Source organism: Podarcis melisellensis, assembly GCF_964234715.1.
Source record: "Podarcis melisellensis genome assembly, chromosome: 6".
NCBI lineage: Eukaryota > Metazoa > Chordata > Lepidosauria > Squamata > Lacertidae > Podarcis > Podarcis melisellensis.
The window spans coordinates 3,958,553-3,979,434 of record NC_138538.1 but is presented as its reverse complement, the minus strand read 5'-3'; the positions used below and the strand labels follow the sequence as shown (position 1 = coordinate 3,979,434).

The 20,882-nt window shown below is 48.1% G+C and overlaps 1 protein-coding gene across 2 annotated transcripts; it reads right to left on the bottom strand.

The window, feature by feature from the left end:
• Positions 1-4,553: 4,553 nt before the first annotated feature.
• SDCBP2 (syndecan binding protein 2) lies at positions 4,554-18,982 on the bottom strand. Of its 2 annotated transcripts, none has more exons than XM_081917170.1 (9): positions 18,635-18,982; positions 15,903-16,027; positions 14,788-14,908; positions 13,605-13,714; positions 12,397-12,558; positions 11,364-11,539; positions 9,207-9,378; positions 6,893-6,984; positions 4,554-5,168 (listed from the first exon to the last, which is right to left on the bottom strand). In XM_081917170.1, the coding sequence occupies exons 1-9, from the start codon at positions 18,738-18,740 to the stop codon at positions 5,114-5,116; spliced, it is 1,119 nt and encodes a 372-aa protein (XP_081773296.1). In that variant the 5' UTR covers positions 18,741-18,982; the 3' UTR covers positions 4,554-5,113. The 2 variants fall into 2 exon arrangements, with proteins under 2 accessions (XP_081773296.1, XP_081773297.1); XM_081917171.1 differs by having other exon boundaries at positions 15,903-15,971; positions 18,635-18,722.
• Positions 18,983-20,882: the final 1,900 nt, after the last annotated feature.

Sequence of the window (20,882 nt, the reverse complement as noted above, 5' to 3'; positions counted from 1 at the left end):
AGAAATAAAAATATGAATGGACAAAAAGAAATTTTGTATTTTCCTTCAGGTTTTTAGGCAGAGGCTGGGTGGCCATCTGTGAGGGATTCTTTAGCTGAGATTCCTGCATTGCAGGGAGTCGAACTACATGGCCCTTGAGGTCCCTGCCAGCTCTACAGTTCTGTGATTCTATTTTTTAAAAAATGGCCTGTCCATTTCTTGAAACCGTCCATCCTCAACTGATCATGTTGTCGCATGCCGTTGCAAGGCCACAAGGACTGGGCAGGGGGGGAAACAGCCGAGCAAACATCGCTGCAAGCTTGGCTGTCCCAGCATTGCTGGGTCTCCGGGCGAGGAGATGAAGGCAATGGCAAGAGCCCCTCAGCAGGCCCTGTGGCTCCTTGCTCTTGGGGCACTGCTTGCCCTTCCCTCTGGGTCCAGTCTGGACAACTGCCCACAGGGGGGACAAAAGGCGGTGGAGGAAATGGCCGTGTCTTATCCCTCTTCAGGACTTGTGTGCTCAGAGAGGACAGGTGAACAGGGAAGGAGAAGGAGGGATGCAGAGCTCAAAGGGTAGCTGGGGATCACCTTGTAAAGATGTGGGCCTCAGAAGATGCTTAGCAATGCCAATCGCCAATGCCAGCCCTATGGCACAGAGAGAGCCTCAGCTATGGAAGCAACAGCCATGGAACCGAGAAATTGCACAAAACAAATGAAATGCCACAAAAATCCCTGAAACAAGAAGTAATCGACTAGAAATATTATCTTGTGGGAATCAACTAGAAATATTACCAACTAGAAATATTAATATATTATTAATATTATAAATATTATAAACTAGAAATATTATTAAAATGTGGAAATCAGCTAGAAATATTATCTTGTGGACATCAAATCAGGCTTTAACATCAGCAGTCACATCTAGACCATGGGAGTGTTTCAGCCCTGTTCTTGAGTTTGTTCAAAACCTAAAACAGCTTTATCTTGTATTCCTTTCTTTGAATTTGTGCCATTTAGGTTTTTAAACCTTTTTGTTAAAGCAGCACTGGAATTTTCATAGTTGAGCCTTCAACCCCTTATTATTGTGCTTTGCCTTCTTCAAGTTGGGCTTTGTTTAGAAGAAGAAGAGTTTGGATTTGATATCCCGCCTTTCACTCCCCTTCAGGAGTCTCAAAGCGGCTCACATTCTCCTTTCCCTTCCTCCCCCACAACAAACACTCTGTGGGGTGAGTGGGGCTGAGAGACTTCAAAGAAGTGTGACTGGCCCAAGGTCACCCAGCAGCTGCATGTGGAGGAGCGGAGACGCGAACCCGGTTCCCCAGATTAGGAAACTACCGCTCTTAACCACTACACCACACTGGCTCCCTTTTAAAACTTGCTATTTAGGTTTTCAAACCTTTTTTGTAAATTCCGTATTAGAAACTGTACTTTTGAGTCTTCAATCCTTTATTACTGCGTTCTGCTTTATAATACGTCAGAATTTTTAGGATTCAACCCTTGTTTGAATTTTGGTCATTTAAAGTTTATATTTTTCTATTTCCTTCTGAGGAAGCGGAATACTTTAGTGAAACGAGGTTTGTAGCCGGCATCCCGTTAAGGCTTTGTTCTATTTTAGGTTTTCCCTTAAGTTTTTTTTATTGTTATTATTTAGTTGATTTCTGCAAGATAATATTTCTAGCCGATTACTTCTCGTTTAAGATATTTTCACGGTATTTCATGTGTTTTGTGCAATTGAAGGTACTAGAGCTGGGCTTACGTTTGGATTTAATGGGGACTCTGTTGCATGCAGAGCCAATGCTAGCGAGCACATGGTCCCATCCCACCCCTCTTGGTGCCAGTGTCACAGTTTGCACCACAGGTCTTCAGCTGCCCTGACCACAAGGCTCGCATTTGTGACCGGGGTGCCTTCACAAGCCACTCGGTCAGCCTGTGCTTCTTTCCCCTTCAGGCTCACGACGTAGCAGCAAGGGCGAACAGGTTGGGCATGCCGTCTGTCGCAAGCCCAGGCCCAGAGTTTCACGAGCCTCCTGAAGCCAGTTGAGCAGTGGTGGCCACAGCATCTGTGTCTGCGCTTGTGGCAAACAAACAGCCCATGTGACTAGGCCGCCGCAAGGATTTGAAAGAGTCGAGGGTAGGTTGAATACTGTAGATTCCAGCATATTAGGCGACTGGGCGTATAAGACGACCCCCCCAAATTGGCAGTGCCAATTTGGGGTTTCGTCTTATAAGCCCAGCCTCATATGCTGGGCAGGAGGCAGCCGCCCAGCGCAACGCGGAGCCCGCCGTCCGCTGCTGCCTCGGAGGTAGTACCCGGCGTATAAGACGACCCCTGACTTTTTAACCTCTTTTCCGGGGTTAAAAAGTCGTCTTAGACACCGGAATCTATGATAACCCTCGGTTTGCTTAGGTGACAGAAAGGGGCAAGGGTTAGGGGAAACATAGAAGGCAGATTTTCCAAATGAGCTAGCCAGTGGGAGGTAGGTTTTGCCTCTGTTTTAACTGTAACGTGAAGTATTTGGGTAGGGAAGGAGAGCACGAAAGAGTGGATTTTGGTGAAAGGGTGGCAAACATGGCCGGTGGTGCGCTACGAGGAAAGCCGCCCATGTGATGTACTTGTGGATATGTGTACACATCTGTTAGACTATCCAAAGCTCTGCCGAGAAATAAATGTATGACTATATTTGAAAGAGAAGAAGAAAAAAATCTATATAATATATTTTTAAATACAGAACTTAAAAGCTGTATACTCTTCTTGGGTTTTGATTTCCACTGTCCTGTAACCTTCGTCTGTTTGGTGGCTGTAATAAAATGTCGTTTCAGTCTCCAAAGGCGTCTTGCTTTCCATGATTGGTCCAGGCTGAAACTGGAAGGGGGAGAAGGAGGCAGACTTCGCTTCCACACTGGCTTACTCCGGACAGGAGCAGCAGAACCAAACCAAGGGCCAGTTTGCCCCATGAGCATAGCTGTCAACCGTCCCTTATTTGGTGGAAAACTCCCTTATCCCAGCGCCGTGTCCCCCTGCTGTCCCTTATTGATGATGTCCCTTAAATTTCCCGGGTTTCATGCTCGCCTGGCTCGGGAGAGAAGCAGCGGCTGGGGGTCCTCCGCCTCGAGACAGTGTGCACACGAGCTGCCGCGTCTCGGTCTCTCCCTTTTCCCCCTCAGGGGTGCATCATGAGGAGACTGGTGGCGGCGGGCAGGCAGGCAGCCCCTCTCTTGCGAGACTCCCACCATGCTGCCAGGGGAAGCCGGAGGTGGCGGCAGCAGCGGAGGTGGCCTGAGGGAGGAGAAAGAGGAGGGGATGGGGAGGGACGCAGAAGGGTGGTGTTTCAGCGGCCGCGGCGGTGCCACAACCATCTCATGCCGGGCTCGTGGGCGGTGTGGGTGAGAGTCTCTCCCCCCCCCCTCAGGCAGGGAAGGGCCGATGGAACTCCTTGCACCAGGACGACGGCAGCCCCAACATGCTGCTCAGCATCCCCTCCAACCAGTGCAGCATATTAATGTAGTGATTTCCCCCTCTGGATCCCTTTCATAACTCTATTTTTATAAATCATTTGTCCATCCATAGTTCAAATTTTTACTACAAGTTTTCTGTCAATCCGACCAATGTATGTAACTCTTTACAATAGCTTTTCAACTAAATTATAAACGTTCCCCATTCTTTATTAAAGAGGTCCTCTTCCTGGTTTCTAATTCTGCCTGTAAGCTTTGCCATCTCAACGTCGTTCATCAGTTTTGTCTGGCACTCTTCTTTGGTTGGAGTTGTAGACCCTTAGGATCATCTAGTCCAACCCCCTGCAAAAAACAGTCAGTCGCAGCCAAAGCAGCCTGGCTCCATCAGTGCCAGATTTCTGTATAAGCTAAGCAAAATCCCTTATTTTGGCTGCTGATCCCTTATTTTCGAGGCTGCTGGTCCCTTATTTTCAAATCTGTGAGTTGACAGCTATGCCCATGAGCAGCTATCATTGCTCAATATCCTGCAGCAAACATGCAGCAAAAAGCACAGGTGCACCTGGAAGTAGCAAACCCTCCTTCTGTACACAGCCAAGACTCAAAGGGATGGGTGGAAGGTAAGACTGCAATCCACCGGTGGACCACTGGCCAGCTTCCGGCCTGCTAACTCCTAGGATTCATCCAAAGTATGTTAGCTTTGACTGCAGGGAAGCTGTACAACAACAAGCATTCATCCTGGTTTGCTTGCAGGGTGTGGATACATCTTCCCATTGATCACCAATTCATCTCACACTTTTTTCAGTGCATTGCCCCATCGCTCCGTTAATCACAACCAGTCCTTTCTTAAGTAGATTTGTTGTAGCAGAGCACTTTAATCTACTTTAATTGTGCAAACCTTAATTTCCAGTACATGCTCAAATCCCTGCAAAGGAATGACTTTAGTGCATTTATATCCCTGCTCTCTTTCTGACATGGCATTCAAACAGTGGCGTAGCATGGGGGGTGCAGGGGGGCCGGCCGCACCGGGCGCAACATCTGGGGGTTAGGGTTAGGGGGCGCAAATCCATGGGTTAGGGGGCGCAAATTACTTGCCTTGACCCGGGTGCTGACAACCCACGCTACGCCACTGCATTCAAAGCAGGCACTCTTTCATTCTGGCACCGATCGAGGTGGCCCTGCAATCATGTCCAATGTGCTTAAACAAGAGCGCACCGTTGGCATCACTTAACACAGGCTAGTGTTTCCCTAAGAGAGTCAGGCTGTTTGCTTTGTAAATTTGGAACTCATTGCTGGACCACAGTGGTTCTGGTGTTAAAGCTATGCAAGCCCGAGGCTGGCTATTCTGCTAAATAGGAGGCACCCAGGTCTGATTGGGTTGTCTGAATAGGCAGCAGAAGGGCAGGTTTCTTCGGTTTACATTTAAGCTATGAAGATCGGAGAATCGGCTGCTTCACTTCCTCATGGAGATAAGAATCACCCAGGAATGCAATAAACTCAACTATGTCCCCATCAAATCTCTGGAGTCCTCACAGTCCTTAAAGAATAGCTGAAAGCTTCAAGGAATTGACTGATCTTTCTGCTCCTCTGAGTATTCTCCAACGAGACTGAAAGGGTTCTGGAGGAGTCCTCTGTGGTGTATTTCATCCCGGAAGAGAGAGGCAGTGGAAAGTCTTGAGCAATTTTAAACATCAGGAACTGAACGGTCCATGGAAGATTTCGCCAGCCCACTCGAAAGCCTTAGGAGACAGAAGGAACAGGAATCAGCCCGGGTGTCGCAAGAGCCCTTTAAAAGAGGTCAAAATACTCCCTGCAAAATTCAGTTTTACAGCTAAGGCCACAAAAGTTTTTTCCTCCTCTCCCACCCCAGTAACACTAGAAGTTAAAGTCACTTAGTTAAACTGACTAGCGATGGGAGAGCCAGAAGGAACACATTATTAGATCGCAATGCTTCCTGCCACTGATATGGTGCCTGCCATGACCTTAAAAGGGACCTCAGACCATTAGGTCCACTCGTGGCCGACTCTGGGGTTGCAGCGCTCATCTCGCTTCATTGGCCGAGGGAGCTGGCGTACAGCTTTCGGGTCATGTGGCCAGCATGACTAAGCCGCTTCTGGCGAACCAGAGCAGCGCACGGAAACGCCGTTTACCTTCCCGCCAGAGTGGTACCTATTTATTTACAGTGGTACCTCAGGTTGAGTACTTAATTCGTTCCGGAGGTCCGTTCTTAACCTGAAACTGTTCTTAACCTGAAGCACCACTTTAGCAAATGGGGCCTCCTGCTGCCACTGCACCGCCAGAGCACGATTTCTGTTCTCATCCTGAAGCAAAGTTCTTAACCTGAAGCACTATTTCTGGGTTAGCAGAGTCTGTAACCTGAAGCGTATGTAACCTGAGGTACCACTGTACTTGCACTTTGACGTGCTTTCGAACTGCTAGGTTGGCAGGAGCAGGGACCAGGCAACGGGAGCTCACCCCGTCGCAGGGATTTGAACCGCTGACCTTCTGATCGGCAAGTCCTAGGCTCTGTGGTTTAACCCACAGCGCCACCAGCGTCCCTGCCTTAGGTGACACTTTAAAGAAGAACAGACAAATTCCTGGTGGTTAGGCCCTTCAGCCATTCTATATAAATGGAGCCTCCAGGTTCAGAGGCAGTCTATCTCGGAATGCCATTTGCTAAGGGTCAAAAATGGATGAGTGTTGCCTTCAGGCCCTTCTTCTGAACTTTCCAAAGGCCTCTGGATGACTGCTGTTGGGAACAGGATGCTGGACTACATTGACCGTTGATCTGGGCTCTCCTTGTGTTCTTATATTTATGTTCAAGGTAGACAACAGAGACTGGGAGCTTATGCGACTTGTCTAGCACAGGACTGGGGGAATCTGTGGCCCCCTGGAGGTTGCTGGACTCCAACTCACATCAAATCCCAGCCATGGTGGCCAACCTTCAGAGATGATGGAAGCTTGGACTTCAACAAGGTCCCGGAACATTCAGAGCAGATAAAGTAATTCTTCATGTGGTGCATGATTAGACTATGGAACTCCCACCCACAGGAAGAAGCCACCTATTTAGATGGCTTTAAAAGAGGATTGGCCAAATTCATGGAGGGGGAGAGGGCTATCGCTTGCTGCTAGCCATTATGGCTCAGCTCGGACTCCACAAAGGCAGCAACGCTTCTGAATGCCAGTGGCTGGAAAACCACAGGAGAAGGGAGATGCTCTTGTGCCCATGTCCTGCTTCCTAGTTTCCTATTGGGTTGGCCACTGTGAGAACAGGATGCTGGACTTGATGGGTCTGGTCCAGCAAACCCTTCTGATGTTCTCAAGATCTAAAGCCACAGGTTCTTCATCTCTGTGGCAGCGAGTTCCCAGCTGGGGTGAGCTACGGATTGGGTGGCCATTTCTCAGCTCCCTCACTTAGCCGTTCTGCTCACCCACCACCACCACCCAACCCTAAGCTACTCACTTTTTGACCATGTGTTCGTAGATCACGGCAGGGACAATGGTCAGAGTGATGATGTTGCCGGCGTTGGTGAGGACCTCTGTGATCTCCTTGTCCTTGAGAAGGAAGAGTTCAAGAAGAAGGTTGCTCAAAGATGGAATAACAGGTTTGGAATTGCCCAAGAAAGATGTTAGACTGTTTTTGTATGCCACAACTGCAGCTAGAATTTTGTTAGCTAAGAATCGGAAAACACAAGAAGTCCCAACAGTGGAGGAATGGCAGATGAAGATGATGAACATTTCAGAGCTAGCCGACCTGACTGGAAGAGTCCGTGACCAGAAGGAGGAGGAGTACCAGGAAGAATGGATGAAAATTAAAGAATCTTTAACTAAATATGATAAGATAACTTAACTGGGGAAACTTGCAAATACCAGATAGGCTTAGGATTTAAATATGTAATGTTAGAGAATAACATGTTTAAAGTTAAAATGAAAAGAAAGAAAGATGTTAAGTGATTAAGTTAATTTTATGAGAAAATTGGTTTTGGAAAACTGTGACAATGATATACACTGAAATTCAGCCAGGGGGATTTGAGGAAGTCAGTGAACAATGTTAATAAGACTGGATTAAGTACAATTAAGATGTTTGTTTGTTTGTTTAATTATTTTTTGGGGGGAAAATCAATTGAAAAAATTGAAAAAACAAAAAACAAAGATGGGGCGAGCTGCCACTTTACTGAATTGCACAAGGGAGCCCCCCCTTCCTGTACCCATTAAAAAACGACATTTTTTCTTGTGCCCCCCTGTTGTCTGGGGCCCCTGACAGCTGCCTGCGGGAAAGAGAGCAAAGCTAGGAGATCCCAACACTATCTGAATGAGGATCTTGAATTGTAGAATTGGAAAGTTGGGAAGGACCCCAAGGGTCATCTAGTCCAACCCCCAATCTTTTTGGCCCAACGTGGTGCTTGAACCCACAACCCTGAGAGTCAGAGTCTCACGCTCTACCCACTGAGCTATCCATGCTTGCCCCCCTTTTTACCTTTCTCCCCTCATAGCCCAGTATGTTCTGTCCTGTGCCACCCAAACTCCACTAAGCCTTGCCCATCCAGAATGTCCCCAAGTACCTCAAATCGGGAGGGGGGACAGGATCTAACTGGTGGGCCAGCTTCCCATCTCTCTCTCTCCCCATGAACTCCCAGAGGCCACTTCTGACAATCAGGCAGGCTCAACCTGCCCACCTGTCAATCACCCGATGTCACCATGATGTCGGGCGACCCAACGTCAAAGGGAAGAATTGGCAGCACACTCCACGTTAGAGCTTTCCAAACTGTGTGTTGTGACACGTTAGTGTGTTGGCTGCAGTGTGTAGCTACACCGCACAAATTCTCCCTGCGCTTTTCCTGGGGCTGGAAAGGGGTTAGTTTAACCTGCAGTTTGATAGTAAAACTGAATGACTGTGTCATGAAATGATGCAAAACTGAATTACTGTGTTGCAAAATGATGCACGTCTCAAAAGTGCGCCACCAAGGTGAAAAGTTTGGAATGCTCTGCTCTAAGGGTGGCTCGGGTGTGGAAAGCTATGTGAGGCAGACTCGAACCCGTGCCAGAGATTTCTTTTGCTTACCCTAAATGGACCCCCTCTTTCTCGCTGCCCCACATGCCTGGACACCCCCCAGAAAAGAACCACCGTATTTTTCACTCTATAAGACGCACCAGACCACAAGACGCACCTAGTTTTTGGAGGAAGAAAACAAGAAAAAAAATATTCTGAATCTCAGAAGCCAGAACAGCAAGAGGGATCGCTGCGCAGTGAAATCAGCAATCCCTCTTGCTGTTCTGGCTTCTGGGATAGCTGCGCAGCCTGCATTCACTCCACAAGACGCACACACATTTCCCCTTACTTTTTAGGAGGGAAAAAGTGAGTCTTATAGAGCAAAAAATATGGTATTTTATGCCAGCCAACACTTTCTCCCTGCTCTTGAAATCTCTCCTCCAAACCCTCCTCTGACCCATCAGTTCCAAACAAAACCAGGCAGAAGGTGTGGACCTGTATATGTGCCCAAAGAATGCTAGATGCTGCGCATAACAGAGGACTTGCAAATAAACGTAATAATATTGACATAGCCACAGTAGAGCACTGAGAGGAATGGGCATGGCTACATCTGGATTTGGGGACTGGGTGCAGAAGACAGCTTGGATTTTTTGATTGAGTTGTTTTGGTTTTTTAAAAGCAAGTTTCCAGCTTTTAAGGATTTGAACGCAGCCCGAAATTTGCGTGGCTCCACAGAGCTCTCCGCAGCATCCTTTGCTCCACTGCCCCTTTCACACAGAGTCCTTACCCTCAGGCCAATGACATTCTGCCCGTTCACTTCACAGATGTAATGGTTGATGAGGAGCCCGTTCCGAGCCGCAGAGCTGCCTTTGGCCAGCGAGTTGACTTGACCTTTTTTGACAATGAAGCCCACATGGCCCATGCTGTCCTTGTGCATTGTCACCGTGCGCTGGAAAGGCCTACCGAGCAAAGATTATAATGTTAAAGTCATGTAATAGCGTATCACAATAATAATCATAATCATAATATCTTTATTGTCATTGCCCCCTCTCGGGGACAATGAAATTACTTGGCTGCTCCATCCACCCACACAAAATCAAAACAACTATAAAAACACTAATTAAAACAATACAGTATAATACAGCAAGGAAGATTAGATGACTTTCAAAGTCCAGGCTTCCCATTCAGGGCCGAGATCGCTCTGGAGAAGAAGCTGTTCTTAAGACGGCTCATTCTTGTCTTCATCGTCCTGTATCTCCGTCCCGACGGCAGGAGCTCGAAGAGACAGTGACCAGGATGCGATGGATCTTTTACTATGTCCAGTGCCTTCCTATGGCACCTTGTGGCATAAATCTGCTCTAAGGTGGAGAGTGGGCAGCCAACAATGCTCTCTGCTGCCTTAACAACTCTGCACAACCCCATCCTGTCCTGGGTAGTACAGCTTCCGTACCACACACATAAGCCATAAGTGAGCATGCTCTCAATGGCACAGTGATAGAAGGCAAGCAGCAGTTTCTGCGGAAGATGGTTTTTCCTTAGGATTCTCAAAAAGTACAGTCTCTGCAGCGCCTTCTTCACAAGCCCCCTTGTGTTGACACTCCAGGACAGATCCTCTTGTAATTCAATGCCCAAAAATCTAAACGTTGTTACCCTCTCCACACAGACCCCATCAATCAAAAGTGGCTGGACATTGCTCTTCTGTCTCCTGAAGTCCGCCACAAGCTCCTTTGTCTTCCTTGTATTTCTGAGCAAGTTGTTAGCTCTGCACCACTCTGTCAGCCGCTCCACCTCATCTCTATAGTCCGTTTCACCCTCCCTTTCAGAGATGAGCCCAATCACGGTTGTGTCATCTGCAAATTTGACAACCCTATTACTAGGGTGAGCAGCGACACAATCGTACGTTAAATACAATTATCATTTTACTCATTGTACCCCACCTTTCTGATTGAGTTGCCGGGGAAAAGAGCATACACCGGCTTAGCCATTTCCACTCTCCAGAAAACCAGAGCTTGGGAAACCAGGCCTTTGAGCCTGGAAGCCATTAGGATTTGGGTGGGTTTTATTTTCAACCCCTTTCCTATATTTTTAGATATACCCTATTTTTCCATCTACAAGACACCCCCTATTTTTGGGAACTCCAAATCAAGAACATGGGCAGGATTGCCCAGAGTCGTTGATTGCCGAAAACCACTCACCCGCCATTGAAAATTGCACATGTTGCTGAAGACATTGCCGTAGCGGCAGCCAATCGCCTGCAGCCCTTCTCACAGCCACCAATCACCCACAATATCGCCGCTGAGAATCTCCCGCTTGCCGTTGCGACCAATCGCCCAACCCACCTCTGCACTACCCATGTATAAGGTAAAGTTAAAGGGACCCCTGACCATTAGGTCCAGTCGTGGCCGACTCTGGGGTTGCGGTGCTCTTCTCGCTTTACTGGCCGTGGAAGCCGGCATACAGCTTCTGGGTCATGTGGCCAGCATGACTAAGCTGCTTCTGGCGAACCAGAGCAGCACACGGAAATGCGGTTTACCTTCTCGCTGGAGCGGTACCTATTTATCTACTTGCACTCTGACATGCTTTCAAACTGCTAGGTTGGCAGGAGCAGGGACCGAGCAATGGAGTTCACCCCGTCATGGGGATTCGAACTGCCGACCTTCTGATCAGCAAGTCCTAGGCTCTGTGGTTTAACCCACAGCGCCACCCACGTCCCTACCCATGTATAAGACAAGGGATAATTTTAAAGCTAATTTTTAATTAAAAATCCTCATCTTATGGATGGAAAAGTATGGTATTCCTGAAAAGGCAAGAAGAGGAGAAGCGCCTGCAACTTGCATTTTATGAGCATCCTTAATTTTACAGGCAATTCTATGGTTCTTAGGAAAGGCAGCCCTTCGGGGTGATAAAACGACTCAGATAACCACAGCCACTTCCTGCTCCTCACCTGTCCCGGACCACCATGACGATTTTCTCCGGAGAGGCTTTCTTCAGCGCCCGCTTAGCCTTGTCCGCGTTCCAGCCTGCGCAATCCTTCCCGTCGATCTGCAGGATCTGATCTCCAAAGCGCAGGCCCACCAGAGAAGCCGGAGAGTTGGCCTTGACCAGCTGCACAAACAAGCCCTGCAGAAGACATTGGGCTGGTGAAAACCGACATACTTGATTTCTAAAACGAGACCAGCAAGGAAAGAGCCACGTCCGCCTAGAGCCCAGAGGCAGGCGTCCCTGAGCAGCAGGTGAGATGGGATTTCGAGGAAGCCAATCCCACACCTCTCAGAAGGGGAGGGAGTTGATGGCCTGGGCACCCAACAGCTGGGCTGATTGGCATCATAAACATGGACCACTTATAAACGCCATCTCCAACTCCTCGAAAGATTCCATCAACGGTGTCTCCAAAAAAATTTACACATCACTTGGGAAGACAGGCGAACGAATACCAGTGTACTGGAAGAAGCAAAGATCACCAGTGTTGAAGCAATGATTCTTCAACGTCAACTTTGTTGACTGGTCATGTTGTGTGGATGCCTGATTATCGTCTTCCAAAGCAACTACTCTATTCCGAACTTAAAAAGGGAAAGTGTAATGTTGGTGGTCAACAAAAGAGGTTTAAAGACTGTCTCAAGGCAGTCTTGGCCACCTCATGAGAAGAGAAGACTCCCTGGAAAAGACCCTGATGTTGGGAAAGATGGAGGGTGCAAGGAGAAGGGGACAACAGAGGACGAGATGGTGGGACAGTGTTCTCGAAGCTACCAGTATGAGTTTGACCAAACTGCGGGAGGCAGTGGAGGACAGGAGGGCCTGGCGTGCTCTGGTCCAGGGGGTCACGAAGAGGCAGACATGACTAAACTACTAAACAACAACAAAGAACGCTGACCCAGGCAGGGCCACTGTAAAAACCGCAAGGCTGAATTAGATGGGCCTTCATCCAGTAGCGCTCTCTGGCTCTTCCTGCCTCGGAAAGTCCTAACCTCAGAACTCACCTTATCAATGTTCCTCAGCTTCAGTCCCGTCTTCCCGCGCTCATCCTTGCAGAGGTGAACCTCCCGCAAGCCGGGCTTGATCTCCGCCCGACGAATCCCCAGGTCGCTTCCCGTCACAGGGGCAACCACCAAGCCCAATGCGGTGGGCGCTGAGGTCACAGCCTGCCAAAGAACCCAAGTTGTGGAACAGTCAATTTAATTTTCACACACTGGATAATGAGGCTGGTTCATGCTCCACATTATCCTAAGCCAGGCTTCCTCAACATCGACCCTCCAGATGTTTCGAGACTACAATTCCCATCATTCCTGACCACTGGTCCTGCTAGCTAGGGATCATGGGAGTTGTAGGCCAAAAACATCTGGAGGGCCGAGGTTGAGGAAGCTTGTCCTAACTGGTAGGGACATTCCATCTCCCAATTAACCTCCGTCTCCAAGGCTCAGCGCTGGGAGGTAGCACAGAAGGAGAATCACCAGGGGTCACTTTTAGTTCACTGAAATCCCAAGGTCTGCAATACTCCTGACCTGGCTATGCTAGTTCCAGAACAGCCTTTCACTGGGTCACTGTACAAATTTGTTGGAGGCTGGATGGCGGCTAACAGATTGAGGTTGTATCCTGACAAGACAGAAGTACTGTTCTTGGGGGACAGGAGGCAGGCGGGTGTGGAGGACTCCCTGGACCTGAATGGGGTAACTAACTGTGCCCCTGAAGGACCAGGTGCGCGGCCTGGGAGTCATTCTGGACTCACAGCTCTCCATGGAGGCACAGGCCAAGTCTCTGTCCAGGGCAGCTGTTTACCAGCTCCATCTGGAACGCAGGATGAGACCCTACCTGCCCGCAGACTGTCTAGCCAGAGTGGTGCATGCTCTAGTTATCTCCCGCTTGGACTACTGCAATGCGCTGTATGTGGGGCTACCTTTGAAGGTGACCCGGAAACTACAACTAATCCAGAATGCGGCAGCTGGACTGGTGACTGGGAGCGGCCGCCGAGACCACATAACACCTGTCTTGAAAGACCTACACTGACTCTGGTCCCACCCACCCTTGGCATGTGGCCCTGGCAAGGTTACACGGAGGGGGATGTGGCCCTTTGGTGGGGAAGGTTCTCCACCCCAGAGTTAGAGATAGGCAGGTCCTGGCAGAATGCCCCTGCATACAGGGATTCTGCAAATGTGAAAAGGTGTTGCAGATGACCCTCAGAAATGCTTACATTTCCACCTGCCGGGGCAAGTCCCAGATTCTTTTGGACCTCCTCACTGGTGAGGGAGAGGCCCATGTAATCATTGAAGTCCGTGAGGTTCGGGTACAAAACTGGCAGGGCTGGAGAGGAAAGAAAGAGGGAGAAGTGAATTCAGAGCGTAAGCTGCACAATAATGCACTCTGCGCATTACCTCGTGCGTCAGCTGCGGAGAATGCAAAACAAAACACAAAAATCAAGTCTCTAGATCTCACGATGTGTTTGCACATGTTGACAATAAGGGCTAGCCCTCCATCTAATCACCGCCTCCTGTGGGAGTGAGGTCCATAGTTCGATTCTGTGCTGTGTGGGTTTCTTTTATCGGTCCTGAATCTTCCAACGTTCAGCTTCCCATGAATTCTAGCTTTCCTCTCTCTCCCCTTTCTCCATGCCCTGCATGATTTTCTAAACCTTCTATCATGTCTTCTTTTCCTCGCCTTTTCTGCAAGCTAAAAACTCCCAGACGCTGGAACTGTTCTTCTTAGTGGTCCATCCCGTGTTCTGAACCTCCTCCAACTCTACAATCTCTCTCTACATAATAATAATAATTTTTTATTTATATCCCGCCCTTCCTGGCTCAAAAACCAGGCTCAGGGCAGCTAACATCATATTTAAAACACTTAATTATAAAAGCAGCATAAAATACAGTATAAAAACATGAATAACAATAAAAATAAAAAATCAATTAGATAATCTCCAGGGCTAGCTGGCTGAATTGGTCCTACTTGGGCCAGGGGAGAATTAGCTGTGGGGTCTCAGAGCGGGTGATCTTCATAAAAGGGGAAGAAAAGGGAAATAAAAGATCAGGCTGAATTTAAATTAAAGGCCAGGCGGAATAGCTCTGTCTTCCAGGCCTGATGCAAGGAGGTTAAATCCTGCAGGGCCCTGGTCTCCTGGGACAGAGCATTCCACCAGGTCGGAGCCATCACTGAAAAGGCCCTGGCCCTGGTGGAGGATAGTCTGACTTCTTTAGGGACCTCTAAACTATGGTTATTCATGGACCTTAAGGTCCTCTGCAGGGCAGACCAGGAGAGGCAGTCCCGTAGATACGAGGGTCCTAAGCCACAAAGCTACATGACATCTCGGCACTGTTGAAGCTTGCATTGCGAGCCTCTGGTGCCACCGAAGGCTTTTTGTCACCTCTGGATTGTGTTACCTGCTGGCTTGGGCGGCTCGGCCTTCTCTGCGGGAGAAGCTGGAGGAGCTGATGGCACAACGAGGGCAGGGAGCGGAGCAGGGATGGAGGCTGGCACCTTGGGGGCTGCGTCTGCCTGGGCCTGCGGAGGCAAGAAGGACAAGTGATTAGGTTGGCATCTCCAGGGTCTTCTTCGCCCCACATGACCCCAAAGCTCCTGCTTTCAAGGAGGAGCGATTTAAACCAGGACTGAGCCGATGCATGAAGGTCCCATGTGCATGCTGTTTATATGCTTCCATAAAGGAATCCTTTCCTAGGAAACACCTCGAAGCAACTGGCCAATTAAAGACACAAGCAATTAAGAACAATCTCGTTTATAGGAACAACAGTGCATTTAAAAGGCTTGTTGGAAAGGGAAGGTCTTCAGTGGGTGGCAAAAAGGCATGAGTGAATTTTATTATTACGGTCACAGACCAGTTCCGGCTCACTTACAATATCAGGAAAATCATAAAACACAACAGGGATACATTGAATTGCAATTGGGTATAACAGAGAAAATTCAGATATAGCAGCAGTTAAAAATATATACTAAATCTTGATCATTAAAATATAACCTAAAATTGTCATTTAAAACCTTAGTCATTTTGGTGGTACAGCTTGTTCCCTGAGTTTTATGGCAATTGCACAGAATTTGGCCACCCTTGGCGTGATCTCTAGATCCTTGTCCTCTACCAGGAATTTTAGACATTGAAGTTCGGACCCATTTGGAGATGTTTGTATAACAGGAGTGATGAATACCAATGGTATATCTCCGTAGAAACGGCAGCGTAACAAGGCATGAGAGACAGTTTCTACCTCCATCAAGCCGCAGGGGCAGACTCATTCCACGTACGGTTTACCCTCGAATCTGCCCTGCAATAAGGCAGATGTGGCGAAAAGGCAACAGAAGTGATGTCCGCCTGGTGTGTGTGTGTGTTTGTTTGCTTGTTTTGTTTGTTTTGCCGCCCTTCATCCAGGGATCTCAGGGTGGTTTACAGCATAGAAATGCAAAATCAAAACACAAAACACATAATAAAAATGAAAAACGAAAGGAAGGGCAACAGGAAGCCCAAGGGAAGGACCGACTGGTCTCTCACCTTCAGAACGTGGTCTACTTTCATGTCCTCGAGAGATGGGTACAACGTCGCCATGTTTGCTGCTTCTTTCTGGGGGGTGAAGCACACAGAGGAAGATGCCAAGGTGAGGCTACAACTCTGGGTTCCTGAATACGCAGGAGAACATCAGTGTTTCCTCAATGTTCTACTTTTGGGGAGGTACTGTCACTTTGTGGGGGGAACAGTCACTGATTTTTTACTTTATAAAACACAGTGGACGCTTGGGTTGCGAACGTGATCCGTGTGGGATGCGCGTTCGCAACCCGCAGCACTCGCAACCTGCGTCTGCGCATGCGCGGGTTGCGCTTCTGCGCTTCTGCACATGCACAAAGCACAATTTAGCGCTTCTGCGCATGCGCGGCCACTGAAACCCGGAAGTAACCTGTTCTGGTACTTCCAGGTTTCGGCGGTCCGCAACCTGAAAAAACGCAACCCGAAGCAGTGGTAACCGGAGGTATGACTGTATATTAATTGAGTAGCCATATGCAATCAGATTTGAATAAATCCACACCTGCTAGTTTGACCCTCAGGTTTTAAAAAGAACTTGGATGCACACACACAAGGATTAAAAGCAAACCAACCACTGCCATTCTATGAATCAGGATAATTATCATTATAAAATTTATCGCCAGCCCTTCACCCAAAGGTCCCAGTTGACACTTGTAGCTGGCTAGAAGTTTCTTTAACAGATTCATCTAATTGTCTTAACAGATTAATGCGGCAGCTATTTTCTAAAAAACGGTTGGGAACTATGCAATGCAGTTGCTCAATCACTTGAAAAAGATTGTCCCATGATGATGACTTGCTAGGTGTTATCGTGCCCGGCTAATTGATGCCATGGGAGGCAGGATCACAGGTTAACTTGCATCACACACAGGAGTGATCACCGGATCATAAAAAGTTAGTCATAGGGAAACGCAGGATTTTCCAGGACAATGCAATGATTGCATTTCTCCATTTGGCATGTGTGCCACAGGGGTGGGCGGTTTTAAAATTAGATCTTGGAAGAACTTGATTTGCAGCCTGGCAGTTCTCCACGGGTGGCACCAGCACTGCCCCTCCAGCCAGCAGGAATGCCATCACTGCAACAACCAGGGCAAAGAGGGAATATCCAGTGCTGGATTTATGTATTACGGGAATTTAAGGAGCATAGGGGGTCACTGCCATAGTGGGAGTCCCTCATCAACCCTCTTCGTCCTCAGGGTTCACATGTGGATATTGAAAATATTAATGAAATAAAATTGCAAGATTTGCTACCCTAATCTTAATGGTATGACCAACTTATAATAACAATAATAATAAAATTTTATTTATATCCTGCCCTCCCCAGCCGAAGCCGGGCTCAGAGCGGCTAACAAGAGTAAAAGTAACACAGTTTCACATAAAATCACAATCAATTAATAGAAATACATTCTAAAATCAATTCAGAATCAAATTAATGGCAACCGTTGGGCTAGAGTTCTATGAGGATTCCCATGACCTCTGACCCCAGTTTACACAGCACCCTCCTTCTCAACCACATAACCCTTTTCTTCTGATTTGTGATAAGGTTTTCTCGTTTTCTTAAGTACAAGAATTGCTTTGGGATTTTGTTTTTACACCTTTCTGTCTCTCTTTTGTAATTGTTATATATTGGAAATCAATAAAACTACTTATTAAAGAAGAAGAATTGCTTTGTTGAAGGAATCCTTCTGTGTTTTTTAAAAATAAAAAATTGAGCCTTTATTCTGAGAACAAACTAACCAAAAATAAAAATAAAAATAGATCCCTTAATGTTAAACCAAATGTAGTAAAACTATCATCAGGTTTCAAAATGTTCAATAATAATGCTTTAAGAATACAATGTGAACAAATTTATCGCATCTGCAATAATTCCAAACATCTTCTGTTGTCGTACATTGTCTTGCACCTTCATATTCCAACACATAAAATTGGAACACTTTAAAATCAATGAGTGTTCAATGCTAGTCCTACTCAGAGTTGAAGAAAATGGCGATGGGTAACTTAGGTTTATTAGTATTAGTGGGTCTACTCTGATACACAAATAATGTCGACTCTCATATCAGCACCCAATCCACTTAGAGCAGATTATTCATTTCTTAATTACTGTCAAGATGAGAACCATTTCCATATCTTCCTGTGTAAACTCCTTGATCTTACATAACAAAATGTCACGAAAGGGTTTAAAGACAGTAGGTCCAAAAGCCTCTTTCGTCCTCAAGAATCCTCCTCCAAAATAACTTTAAGAAATTCACTAAATATGGTCAGGACATCGGCAGCCACCTTGCAGGCTTGCAAAATCAGCTTCTAACAGAAGTTCGTAAAAGTTGAACATCCTGGGACTGCGAGGAGAAAGTGAGGGAGTCCAGGAGAACACAAAATGCTGGAAAGAGAGCGCTTATTAACTAACTGGCGGCTAATTAACAGCAACCACAAGCAGCGTCCGGAGCAGGGAATCAGTGGCTCTTCCAACAGTTCGGTCCCTGCCCTTTGACCAGGATGGGAATTGGAGTCCAGCAAAATCTGGAGAGAAGCAAGTAAAACCAGCCTTTCTGCTTCCCATCAGAAGCAAATTCAGGGTGGCAGATGCAGAGCCACTTTTCCAAACAGCCGTCTGGGTTTTACAATCCAAGGTGGGAGCGTAGATGTTATCCAAACAGATGCCTTCGCTCTCCCTTCCCCCTTCCACACACAAAACAGATCGGCGCTCTTACCTGTCTGCTGCCTCTGGCAAGAATTCTGCTCTTGGCTTGCGCGCTCCCAGCCTGCCTTCGACTTTATAGCGACGGCCAGGGCTGAGCCTGGGCTGGGCGGGGGCATCAGCTGACTAGGAAGCGAAACTCAGGTGGCAGAAGAGAGAACCAGGTCAGTGCACCTGGATGACGTCAGGGGTGGAGTCGGCTCAGATTAGAGAGGCACTGGTTCTGCCATGTGTTGCAATGAAGCAGAGGAACGTCAGGCGACGGACTTCAGCCAGCCGGCCCAGTGCATGTGGAATTTGCAGCAGTGTGGGGTGGAACCCTGAACAGGAGCACCTGGCCAGCCAGGCCCTCTTCCAGGAAACTCCATTCTGTCCTCCTCATTTTTTTTCCTCCAAAGGTCAGCCTGCAGCTGAATATATTCAGTCCACAGCAGGTGCACAACGTCTCGCTCAACTTTGCTTCACAACACATTAGCAAGGCTGGGGGGGGGGGTCTTGTCGCCTGGGCAGCTGAAGACCTCCAGGCACACTGCCAAGGCTTGCGTCCCGAGGAAGGTCACTTCAGCGCTGCTAATGTCTGGAGGCGGTTGGAGGATGGATGGCGGCTAACAGATTGAGGGTGAATCCTGACAAGACAGAAGTACTGTTTGGGGGGGGCAGGGGGCGGGCGGGTGTGGGGGACTCCCTCGTCCTGAATGGGGTCACTGTGCCCCTGAAGGACCAGGTGCACAGCCTGGGAGTCATTTTGGACTCACAGCTGTCCATGGAGGTGTAGGTTAATTCTGTATCCAGGGCAACGGTTTACCAGCTCCATCTGGTACGTAGGCTGAGACCCTCCCTGCCCACAGACTGTCTCGCCAGAGTGGTGCATGCTCTAGTTATCTCCCGCTTGGACTACTGCATTGCACTCTATGTGGGGCTACCTTTGAAGGTGACCTGGAAACTGCAACTACTCCAGAATGAGGCAGCTAGACTGGTGACTGGGAGCAGCCGCCAAGACTGGTAGTTGTTTTTCTCTTTGACATCTGGTGGGAGGGCGTTCCACAGGGCGGGTGCCACTACCGAGAAGGCCCTCTGCCTGGTTCCCTGTAACTTGGCTTCTCGCAGGGAGGGAACCGCCAGAAGGCCCTCGGCGCTGGACCTCAGTGTGCGGGCAAAACGATGGGGGTGGAGACGCTCCTTCAGGTATACTGGACCGAGGCCGTTTAGGGTTTTAAAGGTCACTTTGAATTGTGCTTGGAAACGTACTGGGAGCCAACGTACTGGGAACCAATGTACTGGTGTTATGTGGTCTCGGCGGCTGCTCCCAGTCACCAGTCTAGCTGCCGCATTCTGGATTAGTTGCAGTTTCCCAGTCACCTTCAAAGGTAGCCCCACATAGAGCGCATTGCAGTAGTCCAAGCGAGAGATAACCTGGCCTCACTCAGCAAGGCAATCCGGAAGTTCTTGCGAGCAAATGTGTCACAGATTCTGCTCATCAGAGGCCATACCTTTCCATGCTCGAATTTGCAAGGGCAACCTGTACACCCTTCAGCAGATTCGGCAGCTGATAAATCAAGGAAGCTGTCTAAAGTATAATTACCTGCAGCGCTGCCTAGTAGACAGGTCAGCCCTGGAGACACATGGCGAAGTCATTAACTAACCTGCTGTTATCACATCCATTTCCGGTGACAACTCTCCATGCTTCACTGGGTTGCCATGACGGAGGTGTCCTCAGGAGCCTGTGCTATTCATTACATGAACATCTTGCACTCTTTGAAGGTCTTGTGCCCATTTCACAGAGGGAGATTGTTACCGGTTGTCCGTGTTGTGAGTCAACAGCAGAGATGGAAAGAAAACTCAAACGGTATGAAGTCTCCACACTCAGTTTAGATCTTAAAGTAACAGGGGGACAGTCCATCGGGAAGATCTACTGCACAGACCCCACTGGAAAAAATGGGAGCTGCAGAGACTTATAAATATATATCCAAATGCTCCTTTACCTGAGTTTATTTGTTCACAAGATAGAACCTTGTTTTTTTTTGTTCCAGGCTTTTTTAAAAAAGCGCCCCCTAACCAAAATCCTGGTTATGCCCATGGGGTAGGACAAGACAGGTGGAAAAGCCATTGCCTGCAGAAAGTCTCTCTCCCCTCAGTTCTGTTCATTAACTACATGAAAACTCTATGAAACCTATTTGGTACGTGCTTGAATTCCTCCTGCAAAATAGTGAATCCAGAATGCGGCAGCCAGACTGGTGACAGGGAGCGGCCTCCAAGACCAC